This window comes from Atractosteus spatula, chromosome 8 (assembly GCF_055471065.1).
Source record: "Atractosteus spatula isolate fAtrSpa1 chromosome 8, fAtrSpa1.hap1, whole genome shotgun sequence".
Lineage (NCBI taxonomy): Eukaryota > Metazoa > Chordata > Actinopteri > Semionotiformes > Lepisosteidae > Atractosteus > Atractosteus spatula.
This window is the reverse complement of record NC_142713.1, coordinates 53345075-53362320: the sequence shown is the minus strand read 5'-3', so window position 1 is coordinate 53362320 and position 17246 is coordinate 53345075. Positions and strand designations below refer to the sequence as shown.

At 48.1% G+C, this 17246-nt stretch overlaps 1 protein-coding gene across 1 annotated transcript; it reads left to right on the top strand.

Moving 5' to 3' along the window:
- Positions 1-2559: 2559 nt before the first annotated feature.
- On the top strand, positions 2560-17124 carry mlc1 (modulator of VRAC current 1). The gene is made up of 12 exons (XM_088923387.1): positions 2560-2711; positions 7591-7784; positions 9220-9309; positions 9930-9983; positions 11550-11651; positions 11830-11931; positions 12791-12862; positions 13644-13760; positions 14090-14146; positions 15071-15193; positions 15538-15705; positions 16232-17124. Exons 2-12 carry the CDS (start codon positions 7599-7601, stop codon positions 16310-16312), a joined length of 1152 nt encoding a protein of 383 aa, XP_088779513.1. The 5' UTR covers positions 2560-2711; positions 7591-7598; the 3' UTR covers positions 16313-17124.
- The last annotated feature ends 122 nt before the right edge of the window (positions 17125-17246 follow it).

Here is a 17246-nt window from a genome sequence, read left to right as displayed (position 1 = left end):
AGTAAAGTACAGTAACTTGTAAAACCTCCACTTTACCACAAAATAGACTAAATTTCCAGGTCTGCCCAGCACCATGTTTTGTGATTCAGAACGAGGCAACAAAACTTCTGGTGAGGTGTTGCGGCCCCATGACTGTGTAAACAATCTCTTTTAGTCCAACAGAAATATTGGTCTTGATTACAAAATGATTTTGCAGACAATCACTACTTGTTAACTCTGCATGCAGATCATGTTGGAACATTTCTGCAGTGAAATATCTGGTGCACAACCTGTACTTATTCGCTCGTACATCCCATTACATCAGTCATTACGGAGACTAGTGAGCAGGAAGGGCTGCTTCACGACGCAATTCTTGGGAACTCGAATGTGAGCTTGCGACAACACATACTTTCTCAAAGTTCACGATTTTGTGCTTATTCAAAATTTTGTAAACTTTTTCTGTAACGTCAGGGAATTTATTTTGGTAGCGAGATTTAATAACCTCTGGTCTGAGAAAACTGGGTTTAATTCAGGTTAGCCCAGGGGAGGCCAAAACACTGTTTTTCTGGCTGTGTATCTCTATTTGGTGTCACGTCACATCATGTCAGCACCCACCCTGCACTTCTTATATTTTGTGTTTTGCTGACAGTTGTAAGCTTCCTGGGTGACCTAGAAACGTTTGTAGGAATGTCTAAGATTGAAGAAAAACATCTCTATTTAAGGATTTATCTTTGGCCGGTAGTACAAATTCACGATTTCAAAATAACTGCCTCTTCCAACTCAGGGTCGGGGAAGAGCCGGGGCCCTTCCCAGCAAGCAATGGGCACAAGGCGGGATACACCCTGGACAGGACACCAGTCCATCACAGGGTAGGCAGACACAAATGCAGACGCATTTCCCAGAAGCCACTTAACTTACCAGTATATTTTTGCACTGTGGGAGGAAACCCACACAAACACAAGGAGACCATACAAGCTCCACACAGAAAACATCCCAGGTTTGGAATTGAACCCCAGGGCTCCCATGCTGTAAGGCAGCAGGGCTAACTGCTGAGCCACTGTGCCAGAGCACTTTGTTTATTTGAGTCTTAAATGTGAGTTCTACATCACTCCTGTGCCTTAATGCCACCTGACATTTTAAAGCATTTTGAGGTGGTGCTTTGCATAAGGTGCTGTGTGCAACAACAAGTGATCAATGGACAGAAATAACTGTCCTTCAGAACTGCCCTTCTCCGGGGTCATGCTGGGTTGTTATGCGGAACACTGGCTCCTGAATGGCTGAGGCCATTTTCTAACAGTCTCCAAGGATACGGCTGTGGGGACTGGGGGTGGAGAGAAGGAAGGGGGATAGGATCTGCGTAGCTCTGGAAATGAAGGCTGTCACCGGGCCAGCTTTCAGCCTGAACCTCGCTGTGACACTCAGCTCCGATCTCAGGGCCTTAACGCCCACATCCCCAGCTGCTACCCTCAGCGCTTCTGTGGATTTTACACCTCTGTCTCTTTCATCTTCTCCTCTTCCCTGCTCCAGTCCGTCTCCCCCATAATCTCTTTTTTTCATCTGAGCTCTCCCCCTCACTCTCCTGCTCTCACAGCTCGTAAAGGACACAGTATAATGTGAGCTGGACAAGCTGGCTCGTCAAGGTATTCCCGACGACTAACTGCTCTCTGTCTATCCTCGAGAGGAATAATGCTTTCTGATGCCAGCTGTTTCACTGCCTTTCTTCTCAAAAACATTTTCTGGAGATAAACATTTTGGTACTTATTAATATTTCATAACAGAGGATAGGCTAAAAGTGAGAAGAGGCCATTTGGTAGTTAGTAGTTAATTGATGTGTTAACCTGGCTTCTACAACATGGCTGTGCAGCTTGTTCCATACTCCCACAACCCTTTGAGTAAAGAAGTGTCTCCCGGTCTCAGTTTTAAATGCATTTACCCACAGTTTTGTCTGTTCCTCGTTTTTTTGTGTTTCAGTGTCGGTTCTGAAAGCGTCCACTGTGTTAACTTGGTCAGTGTCTTTCAGGATTTCAAATAAATGGATCAGCTCCCCTTGTAGTCTTCTTTGTTCAACAATAAAAAGATTTTGCTCGGTTTAGGGAGGTTTCAGCGGGTATTCTGTGATTGTGCTTTGTCGAAATGCATTGAAAGTAGTTGATGTTAAAACATCTTACACCTATTTTTTAATCTAAAGCACAAATCTGTGATCATTAAAGACAGAATTAACCTCAAACTCTGCTTAAATATAACAATATATATTAAATCATATGTATATTCATTATTATGTTAAAGTAGGTAGCTGTGTCAGCATGCATAGGCTGCCAATATTTAAACATTTATTAATGTATATAGCACCACTGTTATGTTGGTTTTATTTTGTATATACAGTATGTTTACAGTTTACTTGAATAAAAAGATTAGTAATGCATCAACAGTATCTCACCAACTTGTCTGCAAACTTGACAAGATTTCACCCCTCTGTTCCTCCTACTCTCTCTCCTCATTAAGATGCAGCTGGCGTCTCTTCCTGGCACAGGAACGGCTTGTTTGCCTGGCTGTTTTGTTCCCCAGTTGAATAGATCCTCTTCCAAACTTTTCCAAAGGCACAAGCGGACCAGAGACCTGCCCCCGGATTCTCTGCCTGAAGGAGCCCGGAGCTGCACGAGGGAAGCTCACAAACTCTCCCCATCCCCACAGCGGCCCTGAAATACCTGCGGACGCAGCCCAGCCAGACACAGGTGAGCAGACGGGGAGGAGGGAGGGGGCCAGGAGGAATCAGGTCATCGTGGGAGGCAGGGGAGGGGGCTGCAGCAGAGCTCACCTCTACCTTGCAGCTTCTGCACAGAGGATAGTGCAGCAGTGAGGTGGACACACAGACAGAGGTCCTCTCTTCTATCAGTTTATGGATGAAGGAGTCTGGGGCTAGCAGAGTTAATCTATTTCAAGCTCATGTTGCACCTTTGTTATTGTATTGTAAGGGGGCTGTAGCATCTTGTAAAAAATATTACTAATCTACACTTGATAGGGATGTGACAATATACACTAAGATAGTTATTGCTAAATGTTATTGACACAGCAGGGTTTTCGTACTGCATGCGGATGTTTTTTACCAGTGGGATTTCTTTGAGAACATGTGTGATGGGTGTACAGTTATACTGTATCTGCATGCTCTACCCTTTGACTCGTAAGGCCCACCAAGACTGTGATTTCTAAGCCAAGCAATCAGATGTGTGACCTGTCTGCTGAAGATGATGAAACAAGCAGAGGCAACAAACTGGTTGATATTTTAGCAAGGGCACAAAGAACAGAACAACAGGTGGGTTCGAATGTAATTGCACACAGGTACCCCAAATGTCCCTGAGGCTGCGGCCATCCGGATCTTCAATGGGCCACATGGCAGAGGTCATGAGAGGGAAGTCAAGATTGATCTGTGCTGGCAAAGGCCGTATGGAGATGTGTTCGTGATGCAGGGTTTTAAGAATGTAACGGCTACTTTCTACCCAATGTCACGTGCAGCAGAAACTGAATTGAGATACAGAGCATGTCAAATGGATCTTGAACTTTTGGAGAAGAGTCCTGTTTCTTTGTGGATTACAAGACAGGGGGGTAAGAACCTGGAGGAGAGTCAGAAAACAACTGGTGCGCCATGTCGCATGGCAAGGACGTTATGGACCTGTGCTAGTAGTGGTTTCAGAGTGGGATATTTCATTCCTGCTCTCGCCAAAGGACTGGAAATCCCACCAGAATCATCACTTAAATCGGTATTCGTCCTGTCAATCAGTCTGTAGCCATGACAACATGCTCTGGCTGAAGATTGCATCCACCTGTTTGTAGTTAGTCACCTGGCTATTTAAGGCCTGCCTCAGCACTACTTTGAGTCTCAGTCTTGGCCTTCCTTGTGTACTTTCTGCCCCATGTCCTGACTGTGCTTTGCTTGACTTCCTTTGTGGATTCTCCCTGTGCTTCCCTTTGGATTTTTCCTGGCTTTGAACTTGTCTTTTGCTCTCTCGACTTTGCTTCTGGATTTTCCCTGGAACTGCGTTCTTGAGCTGACCTGGCGTTGACCCCTGTATGTTCTCTTTAATTGAGTTTTTGCCTGCTTGCTTCACCACCGCAGCTTGTGGCTCACCTGCTGTTTGCCTGCTCTTGAATCCAGCCTTCAGCCTGGGCCTGCCACACTTTTCCTGGAAAGCAATACAGGAGGATTACAGGATTGCTGTGGAAGAGCAATTCCGTGACAATCTTATGGGATGGTTTATTTCCATGTGTGAGCTGAAGTGAGGAAATACTTCTTGCAAGTGTCCCAGGCTCCACGGCAGTTTTTGATGGGTGATAATGCTCACCGGACATCTTGCAGGAGTAGCGTCTAGAGGAGCTCCAGTCCGCCCTGCAGGAGGACTACAACGTCTGAGCAGCCGTACGAGGAGACGATGCTGAGGTGTAATTGATGCACTCGGACACACAATATCGACATGAATAAAAACATACGAAAGGTTACAAAGGAGAGGAGGAAATTCAGCCCATCTCACCCCTTTGATAGTTACTAGCCCGTTGTTTCTTGAAAGAAGCCAGGGTATCGGCATCAATGACAGGGCTGGATCCCCTGCCCCATACACCCACAACTCTTTTTGTAAAGAAGTGCCTCCCGTTCCCTGTGCGAATCCCACTGCACATTTATCTATGGCAAATAAACTCCCCTCTCTCTCTGTTCCCAGATTTACTTGCCCTTCTGTGTCGCTTCCAAGCTTGAGCGTTTCTTTGAATATACTTTTACCAGCGCAAATGAGGAAAAATAAGTACAAACAATGATGCCACTACAGTGTGCCCTGAGATTAGCGGGTATGGTGTGATCTCACTGCTGTCATTTTGTTTTATGTTCACTCAAGAAAAGGCAGGTATCCCAGTGTGGGATATCTGAACTTCATTTCTTACAGTGTGCCTATAGAGACTCTACACACCCTTTCCAGAGTAACATATTTTGTGGCCTAACAGCTTAAAATCAAGACATATTAATTCAGAATTTATTTTTCATTTATTTACGCATTGTGTTTACTCCAGGTGAAAGTACTACAATGGGGGACCTATAAAAAAGGACTTTGTATAGACATCCTATAGGCACGATACATAAATGATTTAAATGGGACATCAATATTGGCTTTGTTCAACAAATTAACATGTCTTACAGGTCTCTGCCTATAAAGATTCAAAGTTCTAAAAAAACAGCAGAAGTGTGGCAGTCCATTACTGTGCTGCAGACGTTTATACTCGGAGGGCCGCTGAATGACTCATAGGATTCCACCAGGCTGAACGCTTCCCTGCTCCTCGAACTTTCCACAGCCTCCTCGCTGTGCGCGCTGGGCACTGCTGCTGAACACTCCTGCAAAGTAAACAGAAGCAGGAGCTGGTGTTCTCCCGCACTGCCTTCAGAGGAAGTGTCATGTGCATGTTCAGATTTCAAATCCAGACATCAAGGCTGGAGGGCAGTACGATGGTGCAGTAGTTAGTGCTGCTGTCTCAGAGCACTGGGGCCCTGGGTTCAATTCCTGGGGTGTTATCTGTGTGGTTTGTATGTTTTTCCCGTGTTCATGTGGGTTTTCTCCAGATGCTTCACTTTCCTCCCTTAGTCCAAAGATAATTCAGATCCAAAGATGACTATTATTATTAAGATGACTTGGTAGTTGGTTCCTGTAGTCCTGCTGCACTTGAAGGAGTTAGTTGCCATGCTTAAAGTGCTATCTGAATAGCAAAATCATGTTGAGAAATGCTCAGCGTTGCTTAATCATTTTCAGTGTCGTCTATGAGCCATTTCCTTTGATTTATCTTTGCTGCCATTTGAAAAGGTATTGCCAGTTTTGATTCCTCACAGATTAAATTCTTTCTTCAGACTGTTCACCTCTTAGCAAACAAGGTGACACTATTGCTTTCCTTTTTAAAGGCATCACACTGAATTCACTCATGTGTACTGCACATGCTATGTCTGCACTGTGTGAAGCCCCCTCCTCCTCCTCCTGTATCCTGCTCTGTGTCCGCTGCTCCCAAGCCCACTGCTGCGCCCAGCTCTCTGTGTTCTGTCTGTGCTGCACATTTCCCTGGCATGCTGTGGCCTTTGTATGCTGTATTTGCACTGTGTGTTGCCTCTCCTTCCCGTGTGCCTTATTTACTGTAGATCAGAGAGATCCGATCCTAATCTTCGGGGGTTGGGTACATTAGAAATAAGCTCATGAGTGGCTTCATGGGACGAATGTAATAGATTCTCCCAGCTCTGCAGGTGGTGTTGCTGTAAAGAGACCTAGTAGAAAGCTTATAAACAATGCCAGATCTGCAGGACCAGGACTAGACTGCCCTGCTGTTCCTAGTTGTGTGCCATTATTGGGAGTCTGTGGAGAGCATAGTTCAGAAGCGGATCCTCAGGATGGCCACAGTTACAGTGGGAAATGGATCAAGGAAGCCTCTTCAGTGTTGCTTTTTAGCTCCCCAATGCATCACAGAAATGCTTTAGAGGATGTTTTCTTCTATGTGGGCATTCATGCACTGAATAGTTCCAAGACTTTTCACGACTTCTTATCTTGGACTTTTACTGTTTTTGTTTTAAGAATGATGCACAACACAATGTGATCAATTGTGTCCATGTACTGAGATATACTTTATGTCTGTTTAGAAATAATTGTCATGCCTGTGTAGTTTATTTATGTTCTTTGCTGTGCTGGATGTCTATGAGCTGTGTTGGCACTTAAGGGGGACCTGCAGTCCTAATTTCTCAGAGAGGTTATTTCATCTTGGAAACACGATAAATAAATGGACTGTATCGCTAGAGTTGACCAATTTCGAATTAAGCACGGAATCGTGAACTTTGTGAAAGTACTGCACAGTCACCAAGTTGTCGCAAACCTCTGGTCTCGCCACAGGTGAGAGTGAGAGTTCCCGCGAACTGCGATGTGATGCAGCCCTTCCTGCTCACTAGTCACTGTAATAACTGATGTAATAAGATTTATGAGTGAATCAGTACAGGTTTTGCAGCAGATATCTCACTGCAGAATGTGACCCGCATGCAGAGTTAACAAGTAATCCTAATCATGATTAAATAATAAGACGGGTAGTATTTGTCTGCAAAACCATCTCAAAATCGAGAGCAACATTTCTATTGGATTAAAAGAGCTGTATTCACAGGCCTGCTTGTTTACAGTGTAATAAGGCTGCTTCACCTCACAGAAAGTTTTATTGCCTCATTCTGAATCACAGTCAATGACAGCAATATGGTGCTGCACATACATAGATGAAATTGTGTCTCTTTTGAGGTGTAAATTGGAGGTTTTATAAGATACTGTGTACAATGTACTTTCATTGTGGTTTGAAATGCCCTCATCAATGCCGATTCTTTCTAACCACAAAAATATGAAAATAGAGTTGCAGTTCCCCTTTAATTCTCCCCCTTGGGGGTTAATAAAGTGTGTGGCGTCGTATTGTATCATATCGTAATCCAGTTCTCCGTGCTCTACTCGACCTCTCACGTCTCACTTCGGTTCAGAATTGTGTGCTGTAACGGCACGCCGCCCCGGTGTGTCCCGCTCCTTGTGGCCCCTGTCCTTGGTCTCACGCCCCCTGTGTGTGTCCCCCCAGCTGCTGCAATGATGCCGCGAGACGAGGCTCCGCGGGAGGAGTACGCGTACGACCACATGCCGACGCTGGAGCGGTCCCGGCGCGGGGATAGTACCAGCTACACGGTGGACGTCAAGCCCAGCGACCTGCGGCGGAGCCCCAGTCTCCACCCCTGCCTGAGCTACAGGACCTGGCTCTACAGCGTCCTGATCGGGGTGAGAGAGAGAGGAGGGGGAAGGGGGGAAGGGGGGAAGAGGGGTGGCGGGGGTGCACGACAGCCCCACAGAGGAGAGGCGGGGAGGCCAGAGGGAGAGCCGGCTGGCTGGACCGTTGCGGGGCTGTGGGGGCGTCTGTGTGTCGGCTGTAGCGTCTCAGCTCCGCGTCGTTACAGAATCCCGATGGGAACGTTCGAATCTCTGCTCGAGTGAAGAACGTCCAGGAATTGGCCCAGATCGTTTCCCAAACCCATGCTGGAATGAGCTCCAGGTTCCTCCTGCCTTCCAAAGACACGCTGGCCAGCTCAAGGGGTGTCCCACGGCTCTTCTTGCGGGCACCCTGGGATTGGCCAGTGTCCTGACCAGGGTGTGGTCCCGCCTTTCGCCCTTTCCTTCTGGGATACTCTCTGGCCCAGTCGCGCCCCTTACCAGGAAAAAGCAACTTGCTGAAAACGAATGTTTAAGTGAAAGTGCGTCATTGTGTATTGCTTTGTTGTCTGTCCCTGATGGTAACTCTTTGCAGTAAATGCTTTATAGGTTTTATGGCACAGCAACTAATGAAGCTGAGAAATCACCCTGGTGATGCCCAGGAACATCAGGTGCTTTGAGGGGAGAAATGACCTGCTCCTCTCATTAATGTAATGCTTTAAATAACCATGTGAGGTAATGTAGTATGCAGCATGAAACTGTTCATTCTAGTGCTCTATATAACATAGACCTGTCTTGATTTTTTTCTGTCTAGTGAAATATAGCATTGCATGGCTGTACTGGGTCTACTGTATACCACATATTGCATGGCTGTACTGGGTGTATTGCATGACATGTACTGCATTGCTGCATTATGTGTAATGCATAACTAAACAGTGTTTTCTCCATAACGTGTAGTGCATAATTATACTGGGTGTACTATGTACACAAACTGCATCACTGCAATATGTGTAATACACACATGTACTGCATAACGCGTACTGCATGATTTTACTTGTGTATTGCATTATACTGTATGTACTAGCTGGATGTTATATAACACCCAGTGAGAGGTTTGGTTTCCACTCAGAATTCTATCCTCTTTATTGATTAATTGCTTAATTGACTATGCTCCTTGAAAATTACTTTAAGGTTTAGTTGGAAACATACAGTATCATGCACTATAATGACAAGCACAGCCTTGTTGACCTAACTCTGCCCCAGTGCACTGCACGGCACAGTGGGGGGTGTGCAGCATGTTTCTAATTCATTCACTCAATAGCTCTCCAGGAGTTTTAACAGCTTCTGGAGTGTCAACACATCTCTGCGCCCAGCCCTGGCCCTCATACTACGGTAAAGTGGGAGTCGGACTTCAGGAGGGTTGTTTAAGTGGGTGGATTGACAATTTTGGCACCGAGCACAGGGGCTCTGACCGGTGGGCAGTGAGCGAAGTGTGTTTGTGTTGCAGGGCAGTCTCCTCATCACAGCCGGCTTCTCTCTGTACCTGGGCAACGTCTTCCCTGTTGCCATGGACTACCTGCGCTGCGCGGCCGGCTCTGTGAGTCAAGAGTGTTTACTCATCCATCCCTCTGAGGCGAAGAGGTCTGTTCGAGGGAGACCTGGGGGCGGGGGAGCGTGTTAGGAACAAAGAACACATGTAATTGGGAGTTAGGGGCTTAGACAGGCCAGATTTTCTCACCTGTCTAATTGGGCCATGAGGAAACTGGGTCCAACACCACTGCAGTGGTAAAAAGTGCCCTTGGAATGTTCTGAAATCCAGAATCGGATCTGATACTTCTCTGATCCGAAAGATGGTACCTTGTGTAGCCTGAGGCCCTTGCCACAACACTGGTGCAGTTCTTTTCTGAGCTGTGGCCCAGGAAGAAGAGCAGCACCCACAGGTCTCACAGGTTAATTTCGTACCCTATTCCTCAGATACTGTCCATCTCAGTACTGGTACCCGGTACTGAGCTCCTGAGATCAAGTCGAGTCAGTCTTCGAGGTGGCACAACAGGGGATGGATGCCCCTGGCAAGGCCCTGGGATAGCTGGCTGTTGACAACCGGCAAGTTGACTGTATCAGGATGATCACCGTCAGTCAGGCGGACGACGTCCTACTCTGTGAGTTACTCGTTGCTGACCCTTGACCTCTGAACCCACCTACACCCCTGTGTTTCAGAGCATCCCTGCGGCAGTGGTGAGCTTCGCCATCGCAAAGAACCGGCAGGCCGTGGTGAGTGAGGCTCCGGCTGCTCTGGCAGCGGGGCAGAGGCCCTCACGAGCACAACAAGCACGTTCTTAATTATTTAAACGGCTTTGCGCTGCGGGGTTGATGAATGAGACAGCCGGCTTGACTACAGTGCTGCAGTGAGAGGGGAAAGAGGGGCACAGGCTGCTTCCTCTCGAACTACAGCACTACAAACACGCTGGCTGCACCGCCACGCAAACAAGGCTTCCAACCCGACTCGCAGCTTCTTTGCCACAGACTGTCCTCCACCCTTTAATTCCTCCCACCTTTGCCGAGCTTCAGCCTAGTTTACGTGTCATGTACACAAGTGTTATGAGATGCTTATTTGCATGTATGCTTCAATATAAAGACGTTAAGGAAACAGAAAACAGAAACACGGACAAGTTAGACAAGCAGAGTGAGAAGAGAAGATAAAAACATTTGTGTGAGCCAGTGGTGGGGGTAGAGTTCAGTAATCTGACAGCTTGTGGGAAGAAACTGTCTCTGAATCTGGAGGTTCGTGCCTTTATGCTCCTATAATGCTTACCAGAGGGAAGGAGGGAAGATTGTTGTCCTTAGTGATATTTCCAGCCTTCCTGAGACAGCGAGTTGTAAAAATGTCCACAATAGAGGGGAGCTGTACTCCAACTGGGCTGACCTGATCGTAAACATGGAAAACAGCAGGGGCCTCAGCACACAGCCCTGAGGGGCACCTCTATTTACAGTCAGCATGAAAGAAAGTTTTCCATCGACCCTCACAGTCTGTGGTCTGCCAGTCAGGAAATCCAGATTCCAGTTGCACAGAGAGATGCCGATACCCAGATTTTTAAGCATGCTGACTAGTCTGGATGGAACTATAATATGAAAGATGGAGCTGTAATCAATGAATAGCTATTCTATTCTTCCTGCAACTTCCTGTGCTGATCAGGGAACAGCAACATCCTGGCTTCCTGTGCCAATCTGGGCAGTGCCAATGCCTTGACTTTCTGCGCCAGTCTGGGCAGTGCCAACGCCTTGACTTCCTGCGCCGATCTGGGCAGTGCCAACGCCTTGACTTCCTGCGCCAATCTGGGCAGTGCCAACACCTTGACTTCCTGCGCCAATCTGGGCAGTGCCTGGAGTTTCTACTTCACTGAAATGCTACCGATTTGAAATGAATCTTTCCATATTTTGCGTAGGAAGTGTAGATGGAGGGCCTCACAAAAGCCAATTAGTTTTAACATCATACGTTCACTGGGGTTTTGAAAAAAGGAGACTGCAGGAGGATTTGATTAAGTCATTCAAGATCCTCAAAGGTGTTGACAAAGTCAGCCCCCAACGTTTTTCACTCTCAGTGATAATGCAAGGATGCAAAGTCACCTGGGATCACAAGTAGGATCTACGCACCTGTGCCAAAGGACTGAAGTTAGAAAGCACTTTACACAAAGAGAGGCCAAAGTCTGAATCAAATTGCCCAGCTATGTGCTGGAGAATGGCTCAGCCCCAGGGCTGATTAGCTGCTAATCAGCAAAATTAGAAGAACAGGAGGAATGTTTTGTGCTTCAAACTGTTAAGTCTTTGTTTTACTGACAGGTGTCAGACTACCAGGTGCTGTTCGTGTCGACCTTCGCAGTGACGACGACCTGTCTCGTCTGGTTCGGCTGCAAGCTGGTGCTCAACCCCACGGCCATCAACGTGAGTCTGGCAGGGGGGGAGGGGGAGGAGGGGGCGGTAGAGAGTGGGGGGGGGGACGGGGCGGGAGAGAGCGGGGTGGGAGGGAGTGGGATGGGGGGGAGGGGACAAGGGGGGACACGCCACCGCGAGTGCAAGCGACGCCCTCCCTCGACGCCTGACAGCTCCCTCCCCCCTGCAGATCAATTTCAACCTGATCCTGCTGATCCTGCTGGAGGTCCTGCTGGCGAGCACCGTCATCTTGTCTGCCCGCTCCACCGAGGACTGCTGCGGCCACGCAGGGGTCAGTCTCTGTGCCTCTGAGTCTGTCTTTCCTCTGGCCCTCACCGGGTAGCGCTGTCCCCGTTAACATCACCTCCACACGCTGGGCACTGGGCTGGTACTGGCTCCTGGCTGAGCAATGTACTCTATACTGCAGTTATTTATTACAACAGGAATATGCGGTATAAAAACCACATGGATAAGTGCTTAAAACAACATAAAATGAGTTAAGTCTAAATGTAGGCAGAGTAGCTCACAGTTAATCAATGAATGAACCAAAGTCTGAATTAGGCTTTTGCCCTGGTGCACAATGAAAAGGATTTAGGATTTTAGGAAGATTTATCAATTTATCATTAACAAATGAGAGGAGGCCGTTTCTTGAAAGAAACCATCTTCAACAACATGCCTGGATAGCTTGTCCCACACTCCCACCACCCTTTGTGTAGCGAAGCATGTCCTGTTCTCAGTTTTATATGCACTTCCATGTAGTTTCCACTTGTGTCCTCTGGTTCGTCACTTCACTGTAAGCGCTGAAAAGAATGAATTTTTAAATTCTACCACTGGCTGACAAGGGCTCGTTAAGTAGAATGTATTCCATCTTAGTCAACACATTGCAAAAATATGGCCTGGAGAGAGTTTAGAGATAAGTGACCAGAAGAGTTATACCTCATCTCAAAGGAATGTCATACACAGAGATATGTGGGTTACTGAACTGAATCTTTTTAGTCTTCTAGGGAGGAAACTCCTAGGCCAGCCCAAGTGACAACTTCTGTCTCAGTAATGAGGCCCTGTGACACAACAATCTTATTGGATTTTTAGGACAGTGTATCTTTAACAAAATGTAGGACACTACTGGGCTGACAAACACTGTTTCTCCACAGCCTGTGACTTCTGAGCCCCCTGTGGTTCTGAAACCCCTGTGCTTTCCCACCAGGCTGCTCAAGTCCTACTCTGTGAGTGACACGCTTACTGACCCTTGACCTCTTGAACTCCACACATCTCCTTCTCTTTCCTTCTGCTTCCTGTGTGTAGAGGTATATCAGATGCAGTCAGGCCTGATCTTGGTAAACAGGCCTTTTTCGAAGCCTTTCATTAGAAACCACGGATATATGTACAGAATTCAAAAGCCGGGAACCTGACCGGGTCGTGTGAGTAATGATCACATTACTCCTGTCCTGGAGTCCTTGCACTGGTTACCTATTGGGTTTCGTGTCGACTTCAAAATCTTCATGCTCACCTGTAAGGCTCTACGTGGCTTGGCCCCTTAGAACCTCTCTGATTTATTATTTTCCTGCTCCCCACCTTGCAACCATCGTTTGTCTGACCCTAGTCTCCTGTCCGTCCCCCAAGACCGTCTACACTCTATGGGTGACAGGGCCATCTCCTGCTAAACCCCACAGTTCTGGAACTCTATCCCTGAGGATATCAGAATGTCACCTTCCCTGAGTGCTTTCAAATCCAGACTCAAAATCTTATTCCTCAGAAAGGCCTTTATTTAAAGTGTTTTCCGCCTTTGCATCTTCTAGTCTAGTGCCTTCTAAGCCCTTGTTTTTAATTGTGTTGACTCTGTTATCTCCCGTCATTGTTTTTACTTACTGTTAAGTGCTCTGAGAAGCTGCTTTTAAAGGCGCTATGCAAAATAAAGTTTATTATTATTATTATTACAGATTTCTCTTCCGTGGTGTTGGAAACGGTGTGGCAGTGGGTGAGGGCGCTCTCTGTCTCCCTCTACAGGTGATCGAGGTGATCGTGGGGATATCGGCGGTGTTTGGCGGGATCATCGCCCTCAACATGGATGCCCTCGTCCCAGGACCCTACCTCTCCGTCACCTTCTTCTGGATCCTGGTGGCCGTGCGTGTGGAGTGGCTGAGGCCTGGGGAGGGGGGAGGGGGAGGGGATCTGGGGGAAATGGGATATTACGGGGGCATGGGGGGATATGGGGTCATGTCAAAGGGGGTGGGAGATGGGGTTTGGAGGTGGATGGAACCTGAATGGCATCCCCCAGCTTTCCAGTCCTGTATAAGTGGCCTCTTGAAGACCAGGGTCTGGGGTGCGTGTCCTGGCTCTGTAAGACAGGGTGTGGCCAGAGGTCATTCCTCCTCTGCCTTTCCTGCCTGGCGCCACCCCAGCACCGCTCCCGTTATTAATCAGAGTGTCCGTTTGTCTTTGTCCGCCCGCAGTGCTTCCCCAGTGCCATCGCCAGCCACGTGGTGGCGGAGTATCCCAACAAGTGCCTGGTGAGTGCTCCTTGTGAACTGACACTACACCGCTGCGAACGGCAGAGCCCCTTACTGCTGCAAGATCTCCACTGTCCACAGCTGGACGCTAAAGTTTTGCCCTGGCACCTAATACTCTGACCCCACACTGTGCTTGCTGCCATCAGTGGCCAGCAGCTATATCACCCTGCTATATCAGCCCCCTGAAGCTCAGCAGGTGTGATCCTGGTCAGCACCTGGGTGGGAGACTCCTGGGAAAGCTGAGGTTGCTGCTGGAAGAGGTGTTAGTGGGGCTAGTAGGGGGCGCCTACACTACAGTCTGTGTGGGTCCTAATTCCCCAGTATAGTGACGGGGACACTATACTGTAAACAGGCGCCGTCCTTCGGATGAAACCACAAACCGAGGTCTTGGATCTCTGTGGTCATTAAAAATCCCAGGGAGTTTTTCAAAAAGAGTAAGGATGTTACCCTGGCATCCTGGCCAAAGTTTCCCCTGGCGTTTACCAGTCATGGCCTCCTAATAATCCCCATCTCTGAACTGGCTTCATCACCCTGCTCTCCTCCCCACTGAGAGCTGATGTGTGGGGAGGGTACTGGTGCACTATGGCTGCTGTCACATCATCCAGGTGGGGGCTACACACTGGTGGTGGTGGAGGGGAGCCCCCATTACCTGTAAAGTGCTTTGAGTGGAGTGTCCAGAAAAACTATATAAATTTAAGAGATTATTATAATCTTAGACAATTCACTTACTGTAATTACCTACGGCTGCCCAGACTGGTTATGAATCGTAGGGGCACGGCCCTAAATGGAAGCTCGCTAAGCTTGTGCCGATGAAGATCTTCCAGTAATGGGCTGGCTGCCGGTTCTTGAACACACAAGCCCGGCCTCTGTGGCTGCAGAGCCAGCGGTGTGCGCAGTGACAGCTCTCCCCGTCGCTCTGCCCAGGTGGAGGTCCTGATCGCGATCAGCAGCGTGACATCCCCGCTCCTGTTCTCGGCCTCGGGGTTCCTGTCCTGCAGCGTGCTGCGTTTTGTCAACATCTTCCGGCACGAGATTCCCGCGGCCAAGGTCTGTACTGACGCCCACCCCCCTGCCCGCGCCTGGTACACCGGTTCAGACTGCTGCTGTTACCGCTCATACCAAACCCCTCAACACCGCTGCTCCAGGTCTGAACATTGCAGCGTTTCAGTGGTCATGCCAACGCTGCTATTAATATCAAACCAAGTCTTGATAATACTTCAGTACTGCCATTAATACTAGAACGTACAACTGCTAGAGCCTCTGTGACTATTGGAACTATTAATACAGTTACTAATTATAATAACCACTGATAACGGAAACCTTATATGAAACAATGTAATACTCTGTGCATTGTGCAGTGTGTGTAACACGGATTGTGTATCGGCTCTCAGCAATCCTATGACGTCCTGCTACTGATCCTCATGGTGCTGCTGCTGGTGCAGGCTGTGCTCACCCTGGCTACTGTCCTGCACTGCGTATCCTTCAAGACCGAGCTCCGCCTGGGGAAGCCGGACTGGGGCAGCCCCTCCTACACGCAGCACTCCCCCCGGCCCAGTGAGGTACGCAGACCGCCGCCCCAAGAGACACCGCAGGGAATTTCGAGACTCTGGGTGATACGTCCGTCTTCCCGAGACACGCAGCAACACCCTGACCTACTACAATGCACTCTACTGCCTTGACATGGTCTGCCGGTGAGAGAGTCTGTGAAAAGCCTCGTCTCCAACCTGAGCCACACAAAGCAACAGTCAGGCAGAGAAGAGGATACTGGGAGGGTAGAAATCCAGCATGATTGAAGATATATTCTGATTGAAGATACAATCTATGAATTGGCTTTATTACTCTGCTCTCCTCCCCACTGAGAGCTGGTGTGTGGGGAGCGTTCTGGCGCACTATGGCTGCCGTCGCATCATCCAGGCGGGGCTGCACATTAGTGGTGGTGGAGGGGAGTCCTCATTACCTGTAAAGCGCTTTGAGTGGAGTGTCCACAAAAGCGCTATATAAGTGTAAGCAATTATTATTATTATATTAATTAGAAGAACGACAGCACGCTAACTCGGGCCTCCTCTCTCCCCGTCTCTCTCTCAGCACCAGGTTTCCAACGGTGCAGTGCGGGAGTTCGACAAGGACAAGGCCTGGAAGGCAGTGGTGGTGCAGATGGCCCAGTGAGGAGAGAGAGAGGCCAGAAGTGGGGGAATGTAGAGAGGAGAAGGAAGAGTCAGTTGTGGAGTCGAAGAGTGGAGTGAAGAGGAAGATGGGGACAGACAGTGGAGGGACGTGGGAGGAAAGGGGAGAGGAAGGGCGGAACAGTCAGAGAGGTCAAATGGGAAGGAGGAGGCGGAGAGGGGAATGCATGTGAATTTCAGCCATTGTGTTACATCCTTTTTTTCTCCAGCAGTGTAGCCTTTGTTTCAATTGCCTCCTTTTTCGCCTAGTATCCCCACCTGAATGACTGCAGTATAACCAACCTGCAGAGCCAGTCTTTAGCCAGACTTGGCTGAAAAAGGAGTAATCTCCCAACCCGCGCGTTACTGATCAGTCGTCAGCCCAGGCATCCCTGCCGACTACTACGAGACTGGGTGTTATCAAAATTTACGCTTGAAAGATCCACTTGTAGAGACTCTCTTAAAAAAAGTCTATACTATAATGCATTCAAGTAGGACACTGTCAAGCATGAATGAGATGATAATGTAGAAGTTTTCCTGCTTTCCTGTGCAGAAAAGGCTATCTTAGGCTCAGACAACGGGACAGAGGGATGTTGGTGAGAGCAATCTTCCACTATAAAGGCTCAGTCTTCAGTCTGCTCTAACAATCAGCTAAATGTGTACAATCTGTAGACATGGGAGATGTAATTTAGGCAGAGACATTCTATATCAGCTTATTTGTGTATATGTAGTGAAGTGTCAATTTATGATCTGTGTTTTTTACAGAAGTACAGGCCAGAGTCCTTGCTGTTTCAATAAAGCAGAATGTTTCTCAAAGGGCCTACCTGTCTTCACTCACTTTCTGAAATGCATGTTAAGGACACCCTCTCACAAGTGTGCACACAGACTGGGAATGTGGGGGTATAGTTCAACCCCTTTCTCTGCAGCAGCAGGATGTA

Excerpts from the sequence above, each read along its gene's own strand:
- mlc1 (XM_088923387.1), top strand. The coding sequence starts at position 7,599 with ATGATGCCGCGAGACGAGGCTCCGCGGGAGGAGTACGCGTACGACCAC. Across the intron at positions 7,785-9,219 it reads TCTACAGCGTCCTGATCGGG|GGCAGTCTCCTCATCACAGC; the intron begins GTGAGAGAGAGA and ends TTTGTGTTGCAG. Across the intron at positions 9,984-11,549 it reads CAAAGAACCGGCAGGCCGTG|GTGTCAGACTACCAGGTGCT; the intron begins GTGAGTGAGGCT and ends TTTTACTGACAG.